This window comes from Parasteatoda tepidariorum, chromosome 3, assembly GCF_982258835.1.
Source record: "Parasteatoda tepidariorum strain Cologne lab strain chromosome 3, Ptep-v5.0, whole genome shotgun sequence".
In the NCBI taxonomy this organism is placed as follows: Eukaryota; Metazoa; Arthropoda; class Arachnida; order Araneae; family Theridiidae; genus Parasteatoda; species Parasteatoda tepidariorum.
Window position 1 is genome coordinate 1,459,152 of NC_141757.1, and position 22,183 is coordinate 1,481,334.

Below are 22,183 nucleotides of genomic sequence, written 5' to 3' on the forward strand. Positions count from 1 at the left end.
TTCACATTGAATTTTCTATTGCGTCTAAAAATTTGGCCAGGAACTGAATGTATGTATCATACTAAGTAGACTATTTTCTTCTACAGTCTGCCATTAAGAAAACTACTTTAATTTAATTTATTTTTCAAATAAATGAGTGTACAAATTATAATTTCAATTGAACATTTGACAAATATACTATCAATAGGTTTCAATCCTTTTAAGTAATGTGACAAAAGTAATATAAAATTTATGAAAATACAAGAAATTATGTGTTCGAAAACAAAACAAAAAAATATAAATTGTGCCAAATAAATGTCAATATTATAGCACATAATAACGTTTTTCCAGCATATATATATTTCAATTATTTTTAAAAACCTCATGCGGTTCGTCAAGTAAATTATATTAATATTTTTAACATATTCTACCGGTAGAAAAAATTCTAACCATATGCAACGAATAGATACGTCGCAAATTAGGCATTCAATTCGTTTCCTTATTCTCTGACATGATTCTTACTTTGCGAGGAGGCAAAAATGTAAGAGAGGAATCTTGAATAAAACTAATGGGAATTGCAGCGAGAAAAAGACAGATCGATGCATGCTGGAAAGAATTTTTCACCTTTAAAAAATTAAAAATACAGCATATCCTTCTCACGGAAAAAGAATCAAAAAGAGGATAACTAGTCTAAAGAAGGCCGGTATAAAAATGTCCTCGATTTCCCAGAATCCTTTTTTCTTGATATATTGCAACATTTGTTATTCAATAGATGTCACCACAATGGAAAATATTAATATCACAAAATAAAAAAAATAAAAATTACATTTTTCTCTTGGTATTTTGCTTCCTTTGTTATTCAATAGATATCGCCAAAATAGAAAATATTAATATTACTAAATAATAAATATTATATTTTGTCCTTCATATTTCGCTTCCATTGTTATTCAATAGATGTCGCCACAATAGAAAATATTAATATTTCTAAATAATGAATATTATATTTTTTCATTGATATTTAGTTTCATTTGTTATTCAATGGATGTCGCCACAATAGAAAATATTAATATTACTAAGTAATGAATATTATATTTTTTATTGATAATTTGCCTCATTTGCTACTCAATAGATGTCTCCACAAAATAAAGTATTAATATTACTAATTGTAAATATTATATTTTTTTCTATATATTTCGCTTCCTTTGTTATTCAATAGATGTCGCCACAATAGAAAATATCAGTATTTTGAAATATAAATATTTTTTCCTTCATATTTCGCTTCCATTAATATTCAATAGATGTCGCCACAATAGAAAATATTATTATTGCACAAAATAAATAATAAAAATTATAAATTTTTCATGATATTTTGCTTCATTGGTTATTCAATAGATGTCGCTACAATAGAGAATATTAATATTGCAAAATATAAATGATAAATATGTTTTTCATGATATTTTGCTTCATTTTTTATTCGGTAGATGTCACCAAAATAGAAAATATTTATATTACAAAATATAAAATCTTCTTCTTGGGCACTACAGCCTATGACAGGCCAAGGCCGTCCCAGTAAGTTTTCATTACTACTTATGTTCAACACCGTAGCCTTGTCATTTTGAACCCAATCCCAAAGACAAGCGAACTCTGAATCAAGTATTGGGAGAAATTTGCCATCGTGGAGGACTTTTTGAGGTGACTAACCCGCATTTGCGTTACATGGAGTGGAAGACTACAAGAACCTCCCACCATAAGCCTAAGGGACTCCAACCCATGATCCGTCTACCACTGAGGATATTTTACGTCAACACTGCTTGCGCTTCTCCGTTCTAAATTTTACAGCACAAAATATCCCAATTTTTTCCCCATTGTTATGCTTTAAAAGCATTAGCATTGTGAATTCATAGGATGTCCTTTGCTAATTGAAAATAAAGGCAGGAAAATGAAGAAATTATGTAATTTTATTAAAGTAAGTGCCTCAAAAAAGGCCCATTACATGCTGGTTGATAAGAGACAGATTAACTTTTGGAAAGATTGTTTTCATATCTTTCTGGACAATATATTTAAATATTTACAGCTCTTAGTAATGTGGGTCAATTTATCAAGCTACTAAAGACACATTTTCTGAGCTCAGTGCTAATAATTTTTGGAAAGAAAGGTTTTAATTGATTGCGCATTAGATATAATATAAGTTCTATTTATGGATTATTGATATAAATATATAATTTATGGATTTAATATATAGTTTTTTTGTCATTATCTATGAGTATATATATATATATATATATATATATATATTAAATATATGTTTAAATATAATAGTATTGCATATAAACTCGTTCAAAACTTGCAATAATTATAACACTACAGTGCGTCAAATAATTGTGTCTAATTATTGTAATATAATACCTGACATAATAATTATTTTATATTTATATAATATATCGTCTAATTTATCCAATAGTTAAATTTGTATTATACTTTTGTATTAATTTAACCAATTAATACACGTACGTAAACAAGTGCTAACAGTCTCTTGAAAACACTAAAGCTGTATAGTATCACCTGTATATTTAAGATTTTACATAGAATCTTACAGTGCGTCAAATTTGGCCAGCGACTGTATTTATATGTATAAAGAAACACTTATATTATATACTTCGATATTTTTTCTCATTTATGTTTTGGTTCTGCAGAAACTACGAAAAAGATTCGATAAAGAAGATATGATTCTGTCCATAAGTGTTGGTGCCATAGAAAGAGAGATATTAGCTGCTTATGATGGACCTAAGGTGTCAAAGTAGGCATTTTATCCAACAGTGTTTTAACTAGAATTAAAATTATACGATATTTTTTATCATTTATACGATAGCCATTTCCCGATCCATCACGAAGTAAAAAGCACAATTGAAAGGAGTTGGCACATCATTTGGTGGTACTAATAAGCTTTCGGTTTTGTACCAAAAATGTTTCATGAGAGACGGATGACTCATCTTTCGTTACCAGATTTTGACTCCATCACTAGCTATAGAATTGTGTCGACCCAAATCAAAATTCTTGATGGTTTTCCATGGATGGACAGACATACGTAATCTTGATTTTAACCATTAATAATTCCCTCATGAACCTTTATATTTTTTGATGGTAACCAACATAAGTAACCATCACCTCAATGTAGGAATTCGGACTGATGTATGAGGGTCCAACATAAGAATGGCAACTTGTTTGGATGGTTAGTTCAGATGGAACCATTATAAATTTCCATCGTAGTATCTTAGAAATCAAATGTTGGAACAATCGTGAACAACCATGATCCCAATGTAGGAATTCGTACTGATTTATGATAGTCCAGCATAAGAAAACCCAAATTGTTTTGATGGCATATTCCTGAGAACCAACAAGAGCTTCTGTTAAACCATCATGGAAATGTGGAACCATCAGGGATTGTGGGTCAAACTTCTCTCGATGGTTGACCATCATACTATTAAATCAGCATTTTTCATCATGAAATGATGGGAGTTTGTTGGCATATCAAAAACCATGAACTCGTTATGGAAAATGTTGTATGATGGTGATTCTCAAATAATGATGGACCCTCATGAATCTCGCTGAAACCATCATAAACCATGAAAATATTTTGTTGGGACCCTCAAAAATTTTGACTTATGCAGAACTGACGACAGATGTGATCCACGCACATGCCATTACGCCACGCGAGCGAAATCGATTTTCACTGTGACTCCTGTAGAAAAAATACCCTAGTATGGGTTTATAGTATAGAACTTTGTATCTTAAGTACGCGAAGCTGAATAAAATTTACTTTTTTCATTTAATTTAAATGACTAAGTGACCTGTAAATCATTTATGATTTTTTAAATCAATTTTTAGGGTTCTTGAACAAAAAAATATAACTTTTATATACAACTATGTCTAGTGATCATGCTTCTGTATGAACATCATATGCTATTATGGGCCTTAACATTTTTGACAGATTCTGAAATGTCGATATTTTTGACCTTATTTTAGGAATGTTCTACGCATTTTCTGTCAGTTATTAGGTTTTTTTTTTTTATAGAATCTCTGAAATCGCTGCTTTTTCCTCTTCTTTCATGAAATGCATATCGTTTTGACATCGAAATAGGCGTGCACTTGATTAATGCTATTTCATGATTACCTAGTTCTAAACAAAAGGAGTCAGCCACATTTTACTTTCTTCCTTTAGGAGCTGAAATGAAGAATGTTCCTAAGGATTCATTTGAATTACATACAGCATGAATAAGCACCTATCGACATTTTGGAAACGTTCTCTTTGTACAGCGTGCAAAGTAAACCACATTAAATAACTTTTGATCTAATGATTGGATCTTCACGCTCCAAGAACTCAATCTTAATGGTTTGAGGGGGTATGCTAATGAATTAGTACAGACGATATTTCAAGTTACGAAATCAGACACAAAATCTCTGAATTAACGTACTTTTTTTCGACGAATCCGGATGTCTGACCCCCAATATATAGTGGGCAGCCGCAATCTGGGAAATTACGTCCCAAAAATTTGTTAAAGAGAGCGATCCAAAGTTTGGACCCCCTAATGGTAATTTTACATTTTGAGTATTTCGCCATATCTCGAGAACTTTTAAGGGGAATTTTAAAAAAATTTGCACTCAATAATAAAACTCATTTATCCAAAGATAATTAATTCAATGCAAAAAAAAACTTTTACTAAATATTTATCTTTTTTTTAAATTTTTTTATTTAATATTAGTTGAAAAAGTTTTGAATCGTAAGGTATAAAAATTTTGACATCATATTAAAGTATGTAATTTTAGATGGCAAAATAGAAAAATTGAGCAAAATCAGTTGAATAATTTCTGAGAAATCGAATTTTAAATATAAGACTTCGTTAAAATTCGATTTATCGGAAGCTATTCAACCGATTTCGTTCAAATTTTGTATTTTGCCATGTAAAATTGCATACTTTAAAGTGATTTAAAAAATTGTATACCTTACAATTCAAACTTTTTTTGGCTAATATTAAGTAAAATAATTTTAAAAAAATATTTACTAAAATAAATTTTTTTGATGGAATAATCTTTGAATAAAAAAATTTAATTATTGTGTACAAAACATTTTCGATTCGCTTTCAATTTTTCCATTCGTTCTCGAGATATGGCGAAATACGGAAAAAGTAAAATTAACATTAAGGTGTCCAAACTTCGGCTCGTTCTCCTGTCCAAACTATCGAGGCCCTATTTCCTAGATCCACGCATATTTTTGCTAGAAAACCGAATCCGTTAAAAAAAGGCATGTTTATTGAGAGAAAGTGCGTTTTTGTGTCTAATTTCATAGCTTAAGATATAGACTGCAATAATTAATTAACATATTTGAGGTCATCCTCTCAAACTATTAAGATAGCGTCCTAGAACGTGAAGATCCGATCATTAGATCAAAAGTTATTAAGGGGGATCTGTTTTTTATTTTGTGTTCTGTACAATACACCACATTACATGAATAGAATATTCCATGGATTGGATAGCTTTTCGTCCCATGGATAGTCTTGTTTAAAGTTCAATTGTTAACCAAATTAATCGCTTGCAGTCCCTCCTCCCATCCGAAAAAAGAAACAACTATGTCGTTTAATAATTTTTGTTTGGCTAAATATTATGGTCTGGCATTATGGTCTGGGGTGCCATTTCCTTTGACAGCCGGACCCCTTTGGTCGTCATTAGACGTACACTTACTGCACAGCGGTACGTCGACGACATCCTAAGACCTGTTTTGCTGCCGTTCCTTTTGCAGCGCCCTGGGCTAGTTTTTCAGCAAGACAATGCCAGACCACATACGGCACGTGTTGCTATGAACTGTCTGCAACCTTGTCAAACTCTTCTTTGGCCTGCCAGATCACCAAATCTCTCTCCCATCGAGCATGTCTGGGATATGATGGGAAGGCGATTGCATCTGGCACGGAATGTTGATGACTTCGTTCGACAATTGGATCGAATTTGGCAGGAAATACCGCAAGAGACCACCCGGGAGCTTTATCGGCCCATGCCACGCCGTGTGGCAGCTTGTATCCAGCCTAGAGGTGGGTCAGCACCTTATTGCACTTGTTACTGTAACTCTGCAATAAATTATTCAATTGTTCTGAAATTTTAATCATTTACTATTCTGCACATTGTCTTTCTATCCACCAATTTTCGTTTCAATCGGTCAACTCCTTCTTGGTGCGTCGATTTTTTAGTGTATATAAACCAATCTCATTTTGCCAGAATATATCAAATTCTATAACTTCACCGAACTAAACTTCACCGACACTGACTTCCCACTGACAATTCATGAATCAAAACACTTCTGACGCTTGTTTCGCAAAAAATAATTTCCAGCAAAGTATATATTTTTATGACTGACGAATGAAACCAACTGAATTAAATGACCAGGGTTTAAAAAATGTTACATCATTATTGAGTCCAGTAGTTTTAAATTACCTAAAATTTCGACAACATTTTTGAAAGATTTTAAAAAATAGCTCTTTGAAATTTCATGACTATATTATAAACATTTAACCGATTTTACTCTTTTGAATTTTCACAATTACATAGTATGAAATAATGTGAACATTTCTATTACAGCTCAAATATTTCTATATAGTTTGTCTAAAGTAACAACTCCTCTAGCCATTCGTCAGTGACTATGATAATGAGGTATTTCAAGTAGGGAATCATTGCTTAGGACAGAATCTTTTTCTTCGGTGTTAGCCCTAGAGTGAAGAGACCCTCCCTGAAATAATCTTGTTTCCATAGTAGCAGACGGCTTCAAACTTTGTAGCGGGGGAGTTCTTACCGTAGACAAACTATATTTAGTTAGTTTATGGTCAATAGACAAAAAAAATTATATTTTCATTAAGGTGAAAAAAGCTTTTGACTATTTTCCAATTTTCGATCATTTAACATATTTTAAAGGTAAAGAATTCAAATTTTTGACTGATTTGGTAGCTTGAAATATCGTATGCGCTAATTAATTAGCCTATTTAAGGTTTGAGCCTCGAACCTCAAGTGACACATGGAAGAAAATTGAAAAATAGTATAATGGAAAACTAATAACTTTTTTTTACTTAAAATAAGAATGGAAATTTAATCGAATCTTTAGAAAAACCGAATAAAACGGACAAAAATCATAACGTTCCCCTCTTTATTTAAAAAAAAAGAAAATGCAAGATGGAAAAAACTTTAAAAGAATCATAGTCTAATGAATGATAGTTTTAACTCTATGTTATGGTCTAACTTTACAGGTCAGTTCATCATATAAATGTGATGACTTATGACTTGCATGGTCCCTGGGAAACGACCACTGGTCATCACACACAAATGGACAAAGTGGAAGGGGACAAGGACGCTAAACTGAATGCAGTAAGTATGTCTTTTTATTTAATATCAACTGAATTATAGAGAATAATATCCCCCTTTGTGTCATACGACCTTCAACTGCCATCGTTACGGAAGACACTGTTTCAGTAAGTAATTTTATTTCATTTTAAAACCGCCGTTGAACAGCCGGCCCAATTTTATGGGTTTCAACTCCGTAGCCTTGTCATTTTGAACCAGAAGACAAGGGAACTCCTGGATCGAGTAGTGGGAGACATTTACCTTCGTGGAGAACTTTTTGATGGAGCTATCCCGCATTTGCGTTACATGGAGAGGAAGACCACGAGAACCTCCCACGGTTAGCCTGACTGAATTCGTATCGACTGGAACCTGGTTCGCCTCATTGGAAGGCCCCTGAGCCATCGCGGCTCTCAGTAAGAAATGGGGAATAAATGGGGATAAAAGGGAAAAGTCGCCTATAAAATTGCTTCACCGTGAGACGCCTTCACACACAAGGAGAATAAATATATTCAAAGTGTATTTGAATCCCATAATGTTAATTTTAATTTTTGCGCATTTTGCCGGTTTGCGAGAGATTTTTTAGCGAAATAAAATATTTTTGCTCGCAATTATAAAATTCGTTGATTGGAAGATAAGTCCGTGCTAAAAATAACTTTTAATCAATATTTATTATTTTTGTATTACATTTAAAAATAGTCTGAAAGATTTTGAATGATAAGGTATACTAATTTTCGCATAATTTAATGGAATGTAATTTTATATCACAAAATGTAACATTTTAGCAAAATCAATCAAATAGTTCCTGAGAAGTCGAATGTTAAATGTGCGACAGTTTTGAAATTCAAGTTGTCATCGACCTACTTTGTTTAAACATTGTAAAATGACATCCTTTATAAAGTTAAGTTAAAAATTGTATAGTTTACCCTTCAAAATGCTTCCGACTTTTTTATTAAATACAATAATAAATATTTACAAAAAAATTATTCTTTAAATTTGGATAAATGAATTTACAGTGTGCAAAGATTTTTCATTTCGCTTAAAAAGTAATCGAAACAGGGCAAAAAGCGCTCTCATGACCCTATTTCCCAGATGGCGCCATCTATATTTTGGAGATCTGAATTCATCATAAAAGATGTATTCAGAGAAAATACATTTTTGGGACTTATTTCGAAATATCGTCTGCACGAACATTAAAAAAATATCGTCACCATTAACATAATTGAGGTCACCACACGAACCATTAAGTCCTAAAACGTGCAGATTTGATCATTGGATCCAAAAATATTCAGGGTAGTCGGTTTATTTATTTATTTATTTATTTTATTTGCGCACTGTACGCTTTTTTTTTTTTTAACTTTATTGAAACCAGAATGTAAGAGTTAAAGCATAATTCTTCGTATTTTTATTGGTTAAAGGAAAAAGTTGTTAAGAATTGAAATAAGAAATTTGAGAGGCTTAACACTATTTGAATCTCTTATAAGAAAAATAATATTGTTTCAATTTAAAGTTTTTAAGGAAGTAATTTCTAATAATTTTCACATATGTCTCATTTTATTCCTACTTAAAATATTTTATTTAATTCATTTTACTTCAAATATTATTGAAAAAAAAATGCGAATTATAAAAGTAATTTTAGCTATTTTTTTATATTTATCAATTTGTTTTATTTTGTCAAGGACACTTAACTGAAATTTTCTCAAAAGAATGTACCGGAAGAAAACATTTTTTAAATATTTCACAAATCCTGTTTTTTCTGTTGTCTTTAAAATTTTAAAAAATAATTTTAATAATTTACTCATCGTCTCTGACCAGCAAATTTCAAAACAAAATTTGCAATTAAAACAATATTTAAATTTTTAAAAACGAAAGTTTAAAATTTTTACTTCGTATTGTTTTTTTTAAGAAGTTTTAGTGCTGTATTTCCATCCCACTTTAAATTCTTTAAACTGCGTATGATATAAATACAAAATAAAAACAATTTGTTCTTATGTTTCATAGCGTTTTTCTCGTTTCATTTTTTATTATTCTTATTTTGCTTAATACACCTTGCAAACATATTTTAGCTTATAATAGCATAAAATTTCGAAATACAGCTTTCACGTTTAGTTTATTACTCTAAATAAGTTATTACTAATACTCATAAGAAAAATTATTACTAATTAATAATAATTTAATTTTTGTAGTTTTTCGGGGGAAATGGTTTTTAAGAATAAATAAGAAAATGTAGTGTTATTTGCACCTCTAGTATTTTAAACTTTAAATATTTTTATTACATATCTAACCATTAGATGAAAAATTTCGAAACAGTTCTTATTTCTATGTATCAGTTTAGTTATAGCACTTTACACATATATAAATTTTTGAGGGTTTTTCATCGATGGACCAACATAATCTTGATGGTAACCATCCATAATTCCATCATGAACTATCACAATTTTTGATGGTAAACAACATAAGTAACCATCACCTCAATGTAGGAATTTGGACTGATTTATGAGGGTCCAACATAAGAATAGCAATTTGTTTTAATGGTTTGTTCAGGTTGAACCATAAATTTTCATTATAGTTTCTTAGAAATCAAATGTTGAACGATCATGTACCGCTATCACCCCACTGTAGGAATTCGGACTGATTTATGATGGGACAACATTAACAAAAACCTAAATTGTTTTGATGCTATATTCCTGTGAACCAACAAGAATTTCCATTAAACCGACATTAAAATGTATCGTTGGAACTATCACGATCCATGAGAATCAAACTTCTCTTGATGGTTAGCCATCATAGTATCTAAAAAAAACATTTTCCATCATAGAATGATGAAGGTCTGTTGGCATATCAAAAGCCATGAACGCGTAAAGGAAAATGTTGGATGATGGTGAACATCCAATGATGTTCGACCATCATGAATCGCACTGAAACCATCAAAATGTTTTGATGGGACCATCAAGAATTTTGAGATGGGTAGAATAACAAAATTGATATTTGTGATTAAAAAATATCAATCCTCAAACCAAATATCCTTTTTTGTCTACATTCTTTCAAAAATGTTATCAAATAAATAAGAATAAAGTAAAATACCTATGGCAAGATTAGGTTCAGCTCATTTGGTTTACCCAAGAGGTTATCCATGAGCCACTTGAATCACGTCAGTTTCATACTAAGTTATATTTTAAGTTAAAATTCTTGTCAATTTTGAACACGCTACGAGTTGTTTAAGTTAAAGACTATCCAAAATAATCAACACAGCTGGTTCCTCGCTACTTATACGTTACCTGTGGAAATTGTAGAAAAGGCAGATCGCCCAAAAGGAATTTATAGTCACTCAAAATGTCAACTTAACTGATAGTCCATTTAATTTCAATCAGTTTTCCCGTCAACTGTTGAAGATCACTCATTATATTGAAAACTATATTCTTTGTTTTTTAGATGGCGGCGATGCAGGTGTGGGTGGATCTAGGGGTGGAGAAGAAGAAGTTGAATCTAGGGATAGCTACCTATGCAAAGACATTCACTCTCGTCAATCCTGCCATCCACGGCCTTAACGCCCCCGCCAAGGGACCCGGTAGACCCGGCTACGTCACAAAACAAAGTGGATTCCTTTGCTATTATGAGGTATGTTGTTTATACTTCCTATTGGGTTATGATATATATATATATATATATATATATATATATATATATATATATATATATATATATATATATATATATATATATATATATATATATATATATATCATATCAGGGTAACAAACCCCGATATTTGGTTATTGTTTTTAATTTACATTTGTAGAAATAATAAGTCGATAGATTTTAACAGGCTTTATTTACTGGAGTATGATGTAAACAGAAATCTCACCCACTCTCCAGCCGGAGGGGGAAAGACACAGATTTCCGTCAAAACGACGGAGTTCAGATGGTAAACATGAAACACCAAAAGACACGCGAAAAGCATCGCTCTTAGGTTTTATACGATACTTTTAATGGGTAAACAGGGCAGTCATATTGCATTAATTGTATTCCTACGCCTCATTAAAATTATTTATTACTCATAGAAAATCATTTAATCTTTCCTTATATGGAAGTGAAAGATCTTAAAATAACTCCTCTTTTGAAACATAAATCTAATTATAATTCATTGGCATGTTTTCAGCCTTGAAGTCCCAAAATAGAATATCTGCATTTTATGAACACGAAAAGTTTTAATGCTTTTATTAATACAAAAGTATTTTTATAACTTTTGTATTACATATATATTTGTAGCGTATCTACCACTACAAAATTACAACTACAATTCACTAGTATATAAGACATGTTAACTCGACTCTATGTCGGGGTACCTTTTCATAGATGACGGTTGACATGGTCTGTAACTACTCTCCCCACATTGGTGACCTTCGGACGTGATGTGAACACGCCTACCTTGGCAGTAACGCCCACTTCGATATGAACACGCCTACCTAGACAGTAACGCCTACTTCGATGGATGATCCACATTGAACTGTTGGCTTGCTACTTGTGACAGCGTCATTATCCACCTCCTCGCACCGTTGCTACTCAGTCTCGATCACGCTCAACGTCGGCTTGCAAACTTGTGATTACTCGACTGCTAACGGCAACACAGGAGCGACTACGACCGTGAAGTTAATACACCTCTCACATTCAGCACTCAAAAAATACGGTGATCTTAATACAGCTCTCCCGGCTTCTCACAAAAACAGCAATGATTCAACTAGTGGTATTCATTCATCGAATTCTATCACAGATATAATTCTGGTGGGGGAGTACTGTAGCGTATCTACCACTACAAAATTACAACTACATTTCACTAGTATATAAGACATGTTAACTCGACTCTATGTCGGGGTACCTTTTCATAGATGACGGTTGACATGGTCTGTAACAACTCTCCCCACATATATAACGTCGATGCCGAGTGGAAGGATTAAAACAGGTCTTAGGCAGGGAAAGAGGGTACAAAATTTTTTATTAATTATAGAGCAGTCATGAAAGTGTACACGGAAAGTTGCGCTCCTCGGTCATATGTTAGGGAGAATCTTGCAAAGTAAAATCCGTAAACGTCTTTATTAAGGGAAAAGAGGGAAATCTTAGAAATTACTATTGGTTTATGAAATAGGTCGAGTGAATCCCACGAAGATTAAAGGGAAAAATGTCGTACTTTTAATTAATGCATAGTTGAGCCAAAAATAGATTTAATGACTGGATGTGAGTTTAAAAGTGTGAGAAAGCATTGCGATTTGAATAATTAATTAGTAATAAGTTCTATAGAAGGGAAGAGCAAACGCAAAAAGACTAACTGAAGCTTTTTATGATATATATATATATATATATATAAATATATATATATATATATATATATATATATATATATATATATATATAAATATATATATATATATATATAAATATATATATATATATATATATATATATATATATATATATATATATATATTTATATATATATATATATATATTTATATATATATATATATATATATATATATATATTTATATATATATATATATATATATATATATATATATATATATATATATATATATATATATATATATGTATATAGTCAAACCCCATTAAAGTGAACTCCCGGATAGAGTAAAAGAAATGTTCGCTCCCGTGCCTTGCTATACACGCATAATATTATTTTTTGAGGATATAGTGAACCAAAAGAATAGAAGAAATTAGATATTGTGAACTTTTTCTATTTTCGAATAATTTTTGTTCTTCATTTGTTGGTGTTATTTTTTGAAGTTATTACATAAAAAACATATACCGATTTTCAAAACCATCTGTTGAGTGGAATGTAGCCATAGGCATTTTTTCTTGTTGGTTTCTTCTTTCTCAGTTTCCCATCATTAAATTGAAAATAAAAGTTGACACATATTTTGTTACCACATATTGTTTTCAATCATTTTTGTATTTCGTTTGATGGGTCATTTATTTAAATAATGTGTCATAAAAGTTAGAAGTTCGAAAAATTAGTTGAAATTGTTTGCAGTGCGGATATAGTGTACTTCCGGTGAACTGAAATTTCGGTCCTTTGAATGTTTACTATAGCGGGGCCTACAGTATATATATATATATATATATATATATGTAATACAAAAATTAAATACTTTTGTATTAATAAAAGCATTAAAACTTCATTCGTTTTCATAAAATATCTTTAGTAAAAGATAAGGGTAGAAATTCTATTTTGGGACTTCAAGGCTAAAAACATGCCAATGAATAATAATTAGATTAATACTTCAAAAGAGAAGTTATTTTAAGATCTTTCACTTCCATATAAGGAAAGGTTAAACGATTTGCTTTGAGTAATAAATAAATTGATGAGGCGTAAGAATACAGAAAAAGGCATATGACTGGGCCTCTTTACAACTAAAAATCATCCTATAAAATGCAGGAGCAATGTTTTTGCGTGACTTTTTGGTGTATAATGTTTACAAACTAAACTCCGTCGGATCTGACTGGAACTTTGTCCCCCCTCTCCAGCAGGGAGAGCGGGGATGTGACTTCGGCTTCACGATCTATTTAGTAAATAAAATCTTGTGCACAAGATGTTCTCATTATTCCTGCTTTCTTGACAAATAAATCCACCAAAATATAGGGGTTGTTGCCCTTATATTAGAAGCCGGCAGGATAGTTGCTTGCGGAGGAAATTTACGCATTTCTATCTCAAAAATTAAGATTAGCGGAGCCCGGCTGGGACTTTGGAAAAATCAGCGGTGAAAAAATGCATCGAAAATATCGAATATCTCATTCGCATGGACTGTTGAAAATTTATCAAGTCAAATTTTTCTGCAACTCATGGTAATCAAAAATTCATCGAGTATCTTCAACAAAAAACAAATTCTTTAATCGTCAAACTTTTCATTTGTTTAAATGATACCTACATCCAGTGGTACTTTCCGTTCGTGTACTACCTTCCGTTTGTGTATGCTGCATTTTATGTCTAACGTTCTGAAGGCGAAGGATGCAACTAGAGAGTTGAGCTACAATATTTCACCACCCTTGGATTCCCCACTGCTTTGGATTTAATCGTCGATGAAGTGTTATTACACTCCGGAATGCTTTACGATGGTCTACTACTCCCTCCTACTCAGAACTTAAAGAAAAATAAGCTTCAATTTCTCCTTCACTCTAATTTATGAATCATTTTAACGAAAAGAAAAAAGAGAAAGAATAATTTTTTCCTATCAACTTTAAATTGATGTTGTGGCTTTCAAGATATGTTTTGGATTAATTCGAACTTTATGCAGCTTTGCATCCTTTAAGTATTTTTTTCTAAAACATTTAGTTCTTTGATTTTTAATGATTAATAAGAAGAAGAAAGTGAAGTGCGCGAATGATTTTTTTTTCCTCTTCGCCAAATATTGAAGAAAAAGTGATATATAAATTATTTTTTTCTTCTTTCTCAAAATTTATGATACTGTTATGACTACATATTTTAGTGATCAAAAAGTTTTTTTTATTCTGATTAATTGAGTAAATTAATAATATTGGATTGCAAATCTTATATTTATATTCGTTTTATTTTTAAATTATGATATATTTTTTTTTCTCTTCAACGAAATTGATGAAGGTCGACGTTGGAGTTCATATTTTATTGAAATTAGATATGAGTAATGATAAAACTTTTTATTATGAATAATTTAATAGAATATTTTTAAGAGTTGCATTTTTTGTGTTTATATTACTTTTTTTAAAAATATGATATTTTGTTTTTATAGTGCATTTAAAATGTTTTTGAAGGAAATAAATGCGGCTCAAACGTCAATTAAATTAGTAATGGCAAACAAAATTAAGTTTTTTTTTAAACTTTTGTTTCCAAATGATTTATCACGATTAAATCGAAAAAAAAAAAACTTTAAGGAAATTTGTAAAAATTTTGCTTTTTCGGACTTGGTCAAAACTGAATATTCCTATAAAAAAAATGTAAGGAAATAAATGTTACCCAAACAAAAGGACAGTTAACACTTAACAAAATTTGCGAGTTTCCCTAATTACGATAGGCGAAAATTTTAACTCAGTTAAGTTTTTATACTTGATACTGATTTTCCATATGCTTTAGTAGGGTTGTAGACTTGCAGGGATTTTTGTTTGTTTATTGATTGTGTCGGGCCAGTTGTTACTCAATTTGGTAAGAGATTGATCACCTCTGCTAATTCTAAAAGTGACAACTTATCTTTGCACATTAAACAGCAGAATTCTCAAAATGTTAAGGTTAAAAATGGTGAAAAAGATGTTTCAAAAAAGTAAACATCGAAAAAAGAAAAGAATGATGTTTCAATAAAAGTAAGCATCGAAAAATAGAATGTTAAGGATGTTTCAGTAAAAGTAAACATCAAAAAATAGAAAGAAAGAATGTCCAAAAAGTTCAAATGATTCGGAGATAGATCTAGGTAATGGATGCGTTCATTATCAGGTTAATACCGCCGAAAAAATATGTAAAGGGTAACGAAAAAGAAAAGGAAAAATAGGAAAAAGATAGAATGACCAAGATTACAAAAAATAAATAAATAAAATAAAAATGTAAGTAAGCAAAATTTCGAAATACTACATGTATCAAAACTTAGGAAAAATCACAACCTACAAATCTTAAAATTAAATCATGAAAAAGTGGTCAAATATGAAAATTTTTTTTGCTTTCTTCAAAGGAAGAAGTAATCCCTAGATTTTTGAGAGATCGGAATCGCGTGTGGAGATGTTTGGCGAGGAAACTTGAATTTTTTTCTCAACACAGTGAAAAAAAAAAATTATGAACTATTTTTATGTTGTCCAGGTCGTTTTACATAAAATTTTTTTATATTTTTGTGTGAAAAAATTTTTGAAAATTTTAGTTGAATAGTTATATTTCATCAAGTAAATAATCATTTAACCACACAGAATCTTAAATTCTGATTAAATGACACTTGTTGTCCAGTTCATTAGCATAAAAATTTTGTAAATTTTTGTGTGGAAAAATTTTTAAAGTTTAATAGAAAAGTTATAAATTTATGTTTCATTTTTCTTTCTGTTTAGTTCACTAAACAGATAAATTTTATTATTATGTTTTTATTGTTGTGACTGTAAATAATCTTTTTCACATGTTGAAAAAAGGTTATTTGTAAGAAAGAGGGCAGTCATAGTCAACATAAAGTTTATATATTCATAGTATTTTTAAAATTTTTATTTTGGCTTACCAAAATTTTTTTTGGGGGGGATGTAATACAAAAATTAAATACTTTTGTATTAATAAAAGCATTAAAACTTCATTCGTTTTCATAAAATATCTTTAGTAAAAGATAAGGGTAGAAATTCTATTTTGGGACTTCAAGGCTAAAAACATGCCAATGAATAATAATTAGATTAATACTTCAAAAGAGAAGTTATTTTAAGATCTTTCACTTCCATATAAGGAAAGGTTAAACGATTTGCTTTGAGTAATAAATAAATTGATGAGGCGTAAGAATACAGAAAAAGGCATATGACTGGGCCTCTTTACAACTAAAAATCATCCTATAAAATGCAGGAGCAATGTTTTTGCGTGACTTTTTGGTGTATAATGTTTACAAACTAAACTCCGTCGGATCTGACTGGAACTTTGTCCCCCCTCTCCAGCCGGGAGAGCGGGGATGTGACTTCGGCTTCACGATCTATTTAGTAAATAAAATCTTGTGCACAAGATGTTCTCATTATTCCTGCTTTCTTGACAAATAAATCCACCAAAATATAGGGGTTGTTGCCCTTATATTAGATATATATATATATATATAAATTCATTGAAAAAAAACTCAATGATTATGGATATAAGAAATACTTACCGCAGCTTTGTCTACGGTAAGAACTCCTCCACTGCGAAGTCTGAGGCTGCTATGGAAACAAGAATAGCTCACTTCTCTTCACTTTAGGGTTAAACACGATAGACCGAAGAAAAAGATTCTCTTGTGGACTCGAACAAAACCGCCACAGGTCCTTTAGACAAACCTTTTATTACAATTTGAAATGTGACAAATTGTACTGATATCTTGCTAATCTTACCTTTACCTGATATCTTACCTTTTCGAATATAATTCATTATTGCAAATTCACATTTGAAAACCGTTTTGCTGTTTGGTTTTAAAGATATTGACAAAAATTGATTTTTACTGAACACCGTTATATTTTCATTGAATTAGCTAGCGCAACAGAACAGTTTAACGAGGAAGAACAGCGAGAAGAAAAGTGGTAGAACAGTTTAACGAGGGCTGATACCACGCTCTCTCGGTCCCTGCGCAGGCTGATCAAAGTGGTCACCCACCCGCTTACTGACAGCAGCCATTGATGCCTACTAATTAAAGAAATTTTGATATTAAAAAGTTAAAAACATAATACAATATATCCAATACAATAGGGTACGTTTCCATAAGTTGATTGTCTGGCCCTAGAAATACTATACAGATATCTATGGTAACCATAGGTTTATGGTGTCTTGCCCTATAAACTTTTACGGTTACCATTAGGACTGGGCTATAAATCGATATATCGCGACATATCAATTTAACGACTGTATCGGCAGGCCGATACAACGACTTTCGTTCCAGGCGATGCATCAGAAATCTGATTTAAGCCGTCGAGTAAAGAAGACGAACGATATTGCGATATACGATACAGCGATACAAGACACGAAAGGATCTCTTACGTTCCGATGCCAACTCGCGCTGGGGAAAACGATGTACGTATCGTTATATTGAAGCGGCCTTGATTGATGAGCGGATCTCGCATGTTCGTTTCCGCACCTCTTAGTTTTTTTTTCTCCTTTGTCGCGACTTGATATCGTTTCTTGTAGATTATTTTCAGTGGAACTGACTTTGTGATCGTTACCTTGTTCTGAACGTAATCTATTATTGAAAAGAATGTATAAATGAGTGTTTCTTAATTAATTAGGTATATTTTTTTTGAAACAAAACTTTCTTTTTTATTTTTAAATGTGAAAATTAATTTTGATATTATATGTTTAAGTATTATTTTACATTATTGAATTTATTACGAACGGAAATCTAATTTAATGTGCCCATAAAGAATTAAATTAAAAGGTAATTAAATTTGTTAGGCTCTTTTTTACTTTATTTTAATTTATTAAAAACTTTTTGGATAAAATAATAATTTAATGGGTTTTTATTACTGAGTTTAAATTTATAAATCTTTAGTTGTTTTCATTTTTATAAATAAAATTATAACAAAACTTATTTTTCCTCTTTTGGATTTGGACATAAGTCAATCAACTTTGTTTATTCTAAAAAATTGGAGTGTTTGCGATTGCGACTTCTTTTTTTAAAATCGTTTAGCACTTCGTTTTATTAAGGAGTATAATCGTGTTTTTTAATTTTCTTTCAATATTGTCAGTTGAATATATTATCGAATATCATAATTCTTTTCTTTTTATTTTTAGGAAATTAAACCTTACTTTGTTTTTTCGTTCAGAATTCGGTAATTATTCAATTTAACTTTATTATTTTTGTGAACTAATAATGATAAAAAATAGTGTTGTTTTAAAAGTGTTTTTTTTTTTGTTTAATTTATTTAGCACTTTGTTTTAAGCACACAAATAATTTTTAAAGAACTTATTTTTTAAATTTTCTTTCTATATTGTTAGGTAAATATATTGATAAATTTCAATTTTATTTATTTTTTTATTATTTATTTTTAACTAAGAAATCTTTCGTTATTTGCGCGATCATTTTTAGAAAATATAACATTAATATCTTTCTTAAGCAAAACATATACATCAAATTCATAAATTGATTTAAATCAATCTGAGTATGAAGTTTTGATAGAAATCCCACTTTCTGCGCCTTACAAGTAAATGAATTTCAAAACTACTATATCGCGATGCAAAACTGACGATGCATCACGATATAAAATTTCTTATATCGCCCAGTCCTAGTTACCATAGGCCTATGGTATCCTGCCATACAAATTTCTATGGTATCCGTGGGTTGCCATTGATTACCATAGATTTCTTTATGGCAAATTTTACTAAGGGATTCATTTTTGATGAAAAAAAGGGACCGATAAACAAAGCAAAAAATTTGCGCATTGGTTGCATAGGCCTATGGCTTCATGCGATATAAATGTCATACAGATCTCTATGGATACCATGGGCCTATGATATCTTGCAATACAAATTTCTATGGTTGTCATAAGCTTTTAGTGTTGTGCCAAATAAATGCCGAACGGATCTCTATGGTTACCATAATAGGTGTATGGTATCTTGCCATACAAATTTCTGTGGTATCCATAGGTTGCCATTGATTACCATAGATTTCTTTATGGCAAATTTTACTAAGGGTTTCATTATTGATGAAAAAAAGATGGCGATGAACAAAACTAATCACCCAGTGGCAATCTTTGCCGTTATTCATTATTTTTCTTCCTCTCTTTAGATTTGCCAATACCTGAATGCGGGCAACTGGACTGAGGACGAGCACAAATCTGCCGGTTTCTACGCTTATTCGGGTGACCAATGGGCATGCTATGATCCACCTATGATGGTGGTCAGAAAAGCGAAATGGGTGATTGAGAATGATTACGGGGGTGTCCTCATCAAAGACATGAGCTGCGATGATTACCAGGGCATCTGTTACTCCATGCACTACCTCCTCACCAAAATGACTGAAATGGAAATGATTCACAAATTGAAACATTCTGCAGAACTGTAACCTCCTACACAGCAAAGAATCCTCACCTATCTGGAAACAACAATGAATAAAAATGACGCGACAAAATTGAAACAGCGACTCTTTTATGCTGTAATAACTTCATTCACTGAAAAAGCAACAACTTGAAATAATTTTAAAATCAACCTTTGGGTAGGAGCGTGGAAAAATAGGGCCTATAGAGGCTAATTTTCCAAGCATTATTTTCATTTCCTTCTTTATCTGAAAATTTGTTCTTTTTTTTTTATAAAATTTTTAAAAACCCCTGATAAAATGACTTATTTTGATTTATCATTGTTATAAACTGTCCCGCAGTGGACAAGACACGATTCCCAGTAGAGCAGTGGCTGCAGTCAGTAAGCGGGTGGTTATGATCAGTCTGCGTTGGGATTGAAACATTCTGCAGAAGCGCGGTAAACTATTTTACCTTAAAGTGCTCGCGCTCAAGTCATCGGGCTACCAAAGCTATCCACTCTGCTGAGGATCAAGATTGGGATGTCTCCCAAACCGTCGCCAATAGCCCATTGTGCAGCTTTAGTGCGACGTAAATAAAGTACCTGCCTACCTTTAAAAATTTTATATTGAAGTTTTGCAACACATTTTCAGATAACTAAACTAATGAGAAAAATAATTTTTCAAGCACTTCTGCCGAACGGAACATTTTAAATGTTTTTTCAGATATTGCTTCTCGTAGAACTAATTTTAGAATGCTTCTGAAAAGATGTCTCTGACTGAGTTAACACTAAAGGAATCGTTTTTAGATACTTTTTCTTTTGCTCTATGGTTCATTTTCAAGAGGTGGCTATTTGAATAAATTTAATTTCACTTTATTAAAATTATACATTGTATTCTACTAGAATGTGATATGTTTGATAGTACAAATAAAACAGAAAATGTCTCAAATCTATACTTTAAAAGTCATCTATCACGATTTTATAGGTTATTAAATTGTCCACTTACCACTTTTTTGAACTAAGATTTTTTTTATATATACAGAAGTGTGCTTTCTTTAAAAAAAGTTCACTGGCACATTATTTTACAAAAAGCTCTTTTGGCTCATTAAGATTGGAATAAACTGAACTCAATAAACGTTTTGTTGGGATTTCCTCTTTTATTTAAATATAAATCACACATAAAGCAGAGTATAAAATTTTTGTCATCCAATGAGTTTAAACAAATACGCTTGATATCTATCGGAGACTTTTTTCTTATTCTTGCCAATAAGAATAGCCGATAACAGACAAGTCTAAATTTCAAAAAAAAAAAATGTTTGTAAAGGCAAAATATGGTTCGAGACTAAAATCTGTCCAAACAGTGCAAATTTGAATCTGGGATAAAATGTGCTCACTGGCAAAACACAAGTATCAAAAGTAAAAAGAAAAATATACAGTCCGAATGATTAGACGCTCTATGTAACATCTTCATTATCATCAGATGATAATACAGTACAGAACCCGTTATCCGGAAATCAGAAAACCGAAAAACCAAAAAACCGGAACGAAATTCGATAAATTTTCCAGCCATTTTTTAAAAAAAAAAATTTTTTTCCTCATAAGATTTTAGGATTTTTCGTTCTTTTTTGAAAGATGTTTACCATACAATCATTTTAGAAATAATCATTACTGTATTACTTCATCGTTTTTTCTTCTTTTTAAGATTATTTCCAAATAATTTTTTTTTTTTTTAGTTGGGTTTAACGATAAAAAAAACGGCTTTTTGTAGCGATTCAGAAAACCGGAAAAATCAGTTATCCGGAATAGCGATGGTCCCGATCGTTCCGGATAATCGGTTCCCTACTGTACTATACAGCATTATTGTTTTTACGAGACCATCTTGCACTTGTTTATGTTAGTGTATCAATGGGGTTTAACATTGTAATGCAATACGATATAAATAAATACAAATAATAAGTATTTAAAAAATCTCATGAATAAAAAACCCATGGCATGCGTGTTTAAATATAAAAGTATTGCCTATAAGCTCGTGCAAAACATGTCATTATTAAAACACAACAGTGCGTCATCTTTGGGTCTCATTATTATAATACACTAATACTGTACTATACAGATGTTATATCTGATAAAATGAATATTCTATATTTGTA

At 31.0% G+C, this 22,183-nt stretch overlaps 1 protein-coding gene across 1 annotated transcript in view; it reads left to right on the plus strand.

The window, feature by feature from the left end:
- LOC107453635 (chitinase-3-like protein 1) overlaps positions 1 to 20,986 on the plus strand; it is a 41,826-nt gene extending 20,840 nt beyond the window's left edge. The window contains exons 4-7 of the mRNA XM_043049264.3: positions 2,673 to 2,776; positions 7,263 to 7,380; positions 10,786 to 10,971; positions 19,807 to 20,986. Coding sequence (XP_042905198.2) covers positions 2,673 to 2,776; positions 7,263 to 7,380; positions 10,786 to 10,971; positions 19,807 to 20,082 — 684 coding nt within the window. The 3' untranslated portion in view covers positions 20,083 to 20,986. The remainder of the gene's footprint in view (positions 1 to 2,672; positions 2,777 to 7,262; positions 7,381 to 10,785; positions 10,972 to 19,806) is intronic.
- The last annotated feature ends 1,197 nt before the right edge of the window (positions 20,987 to 22,183 follow it).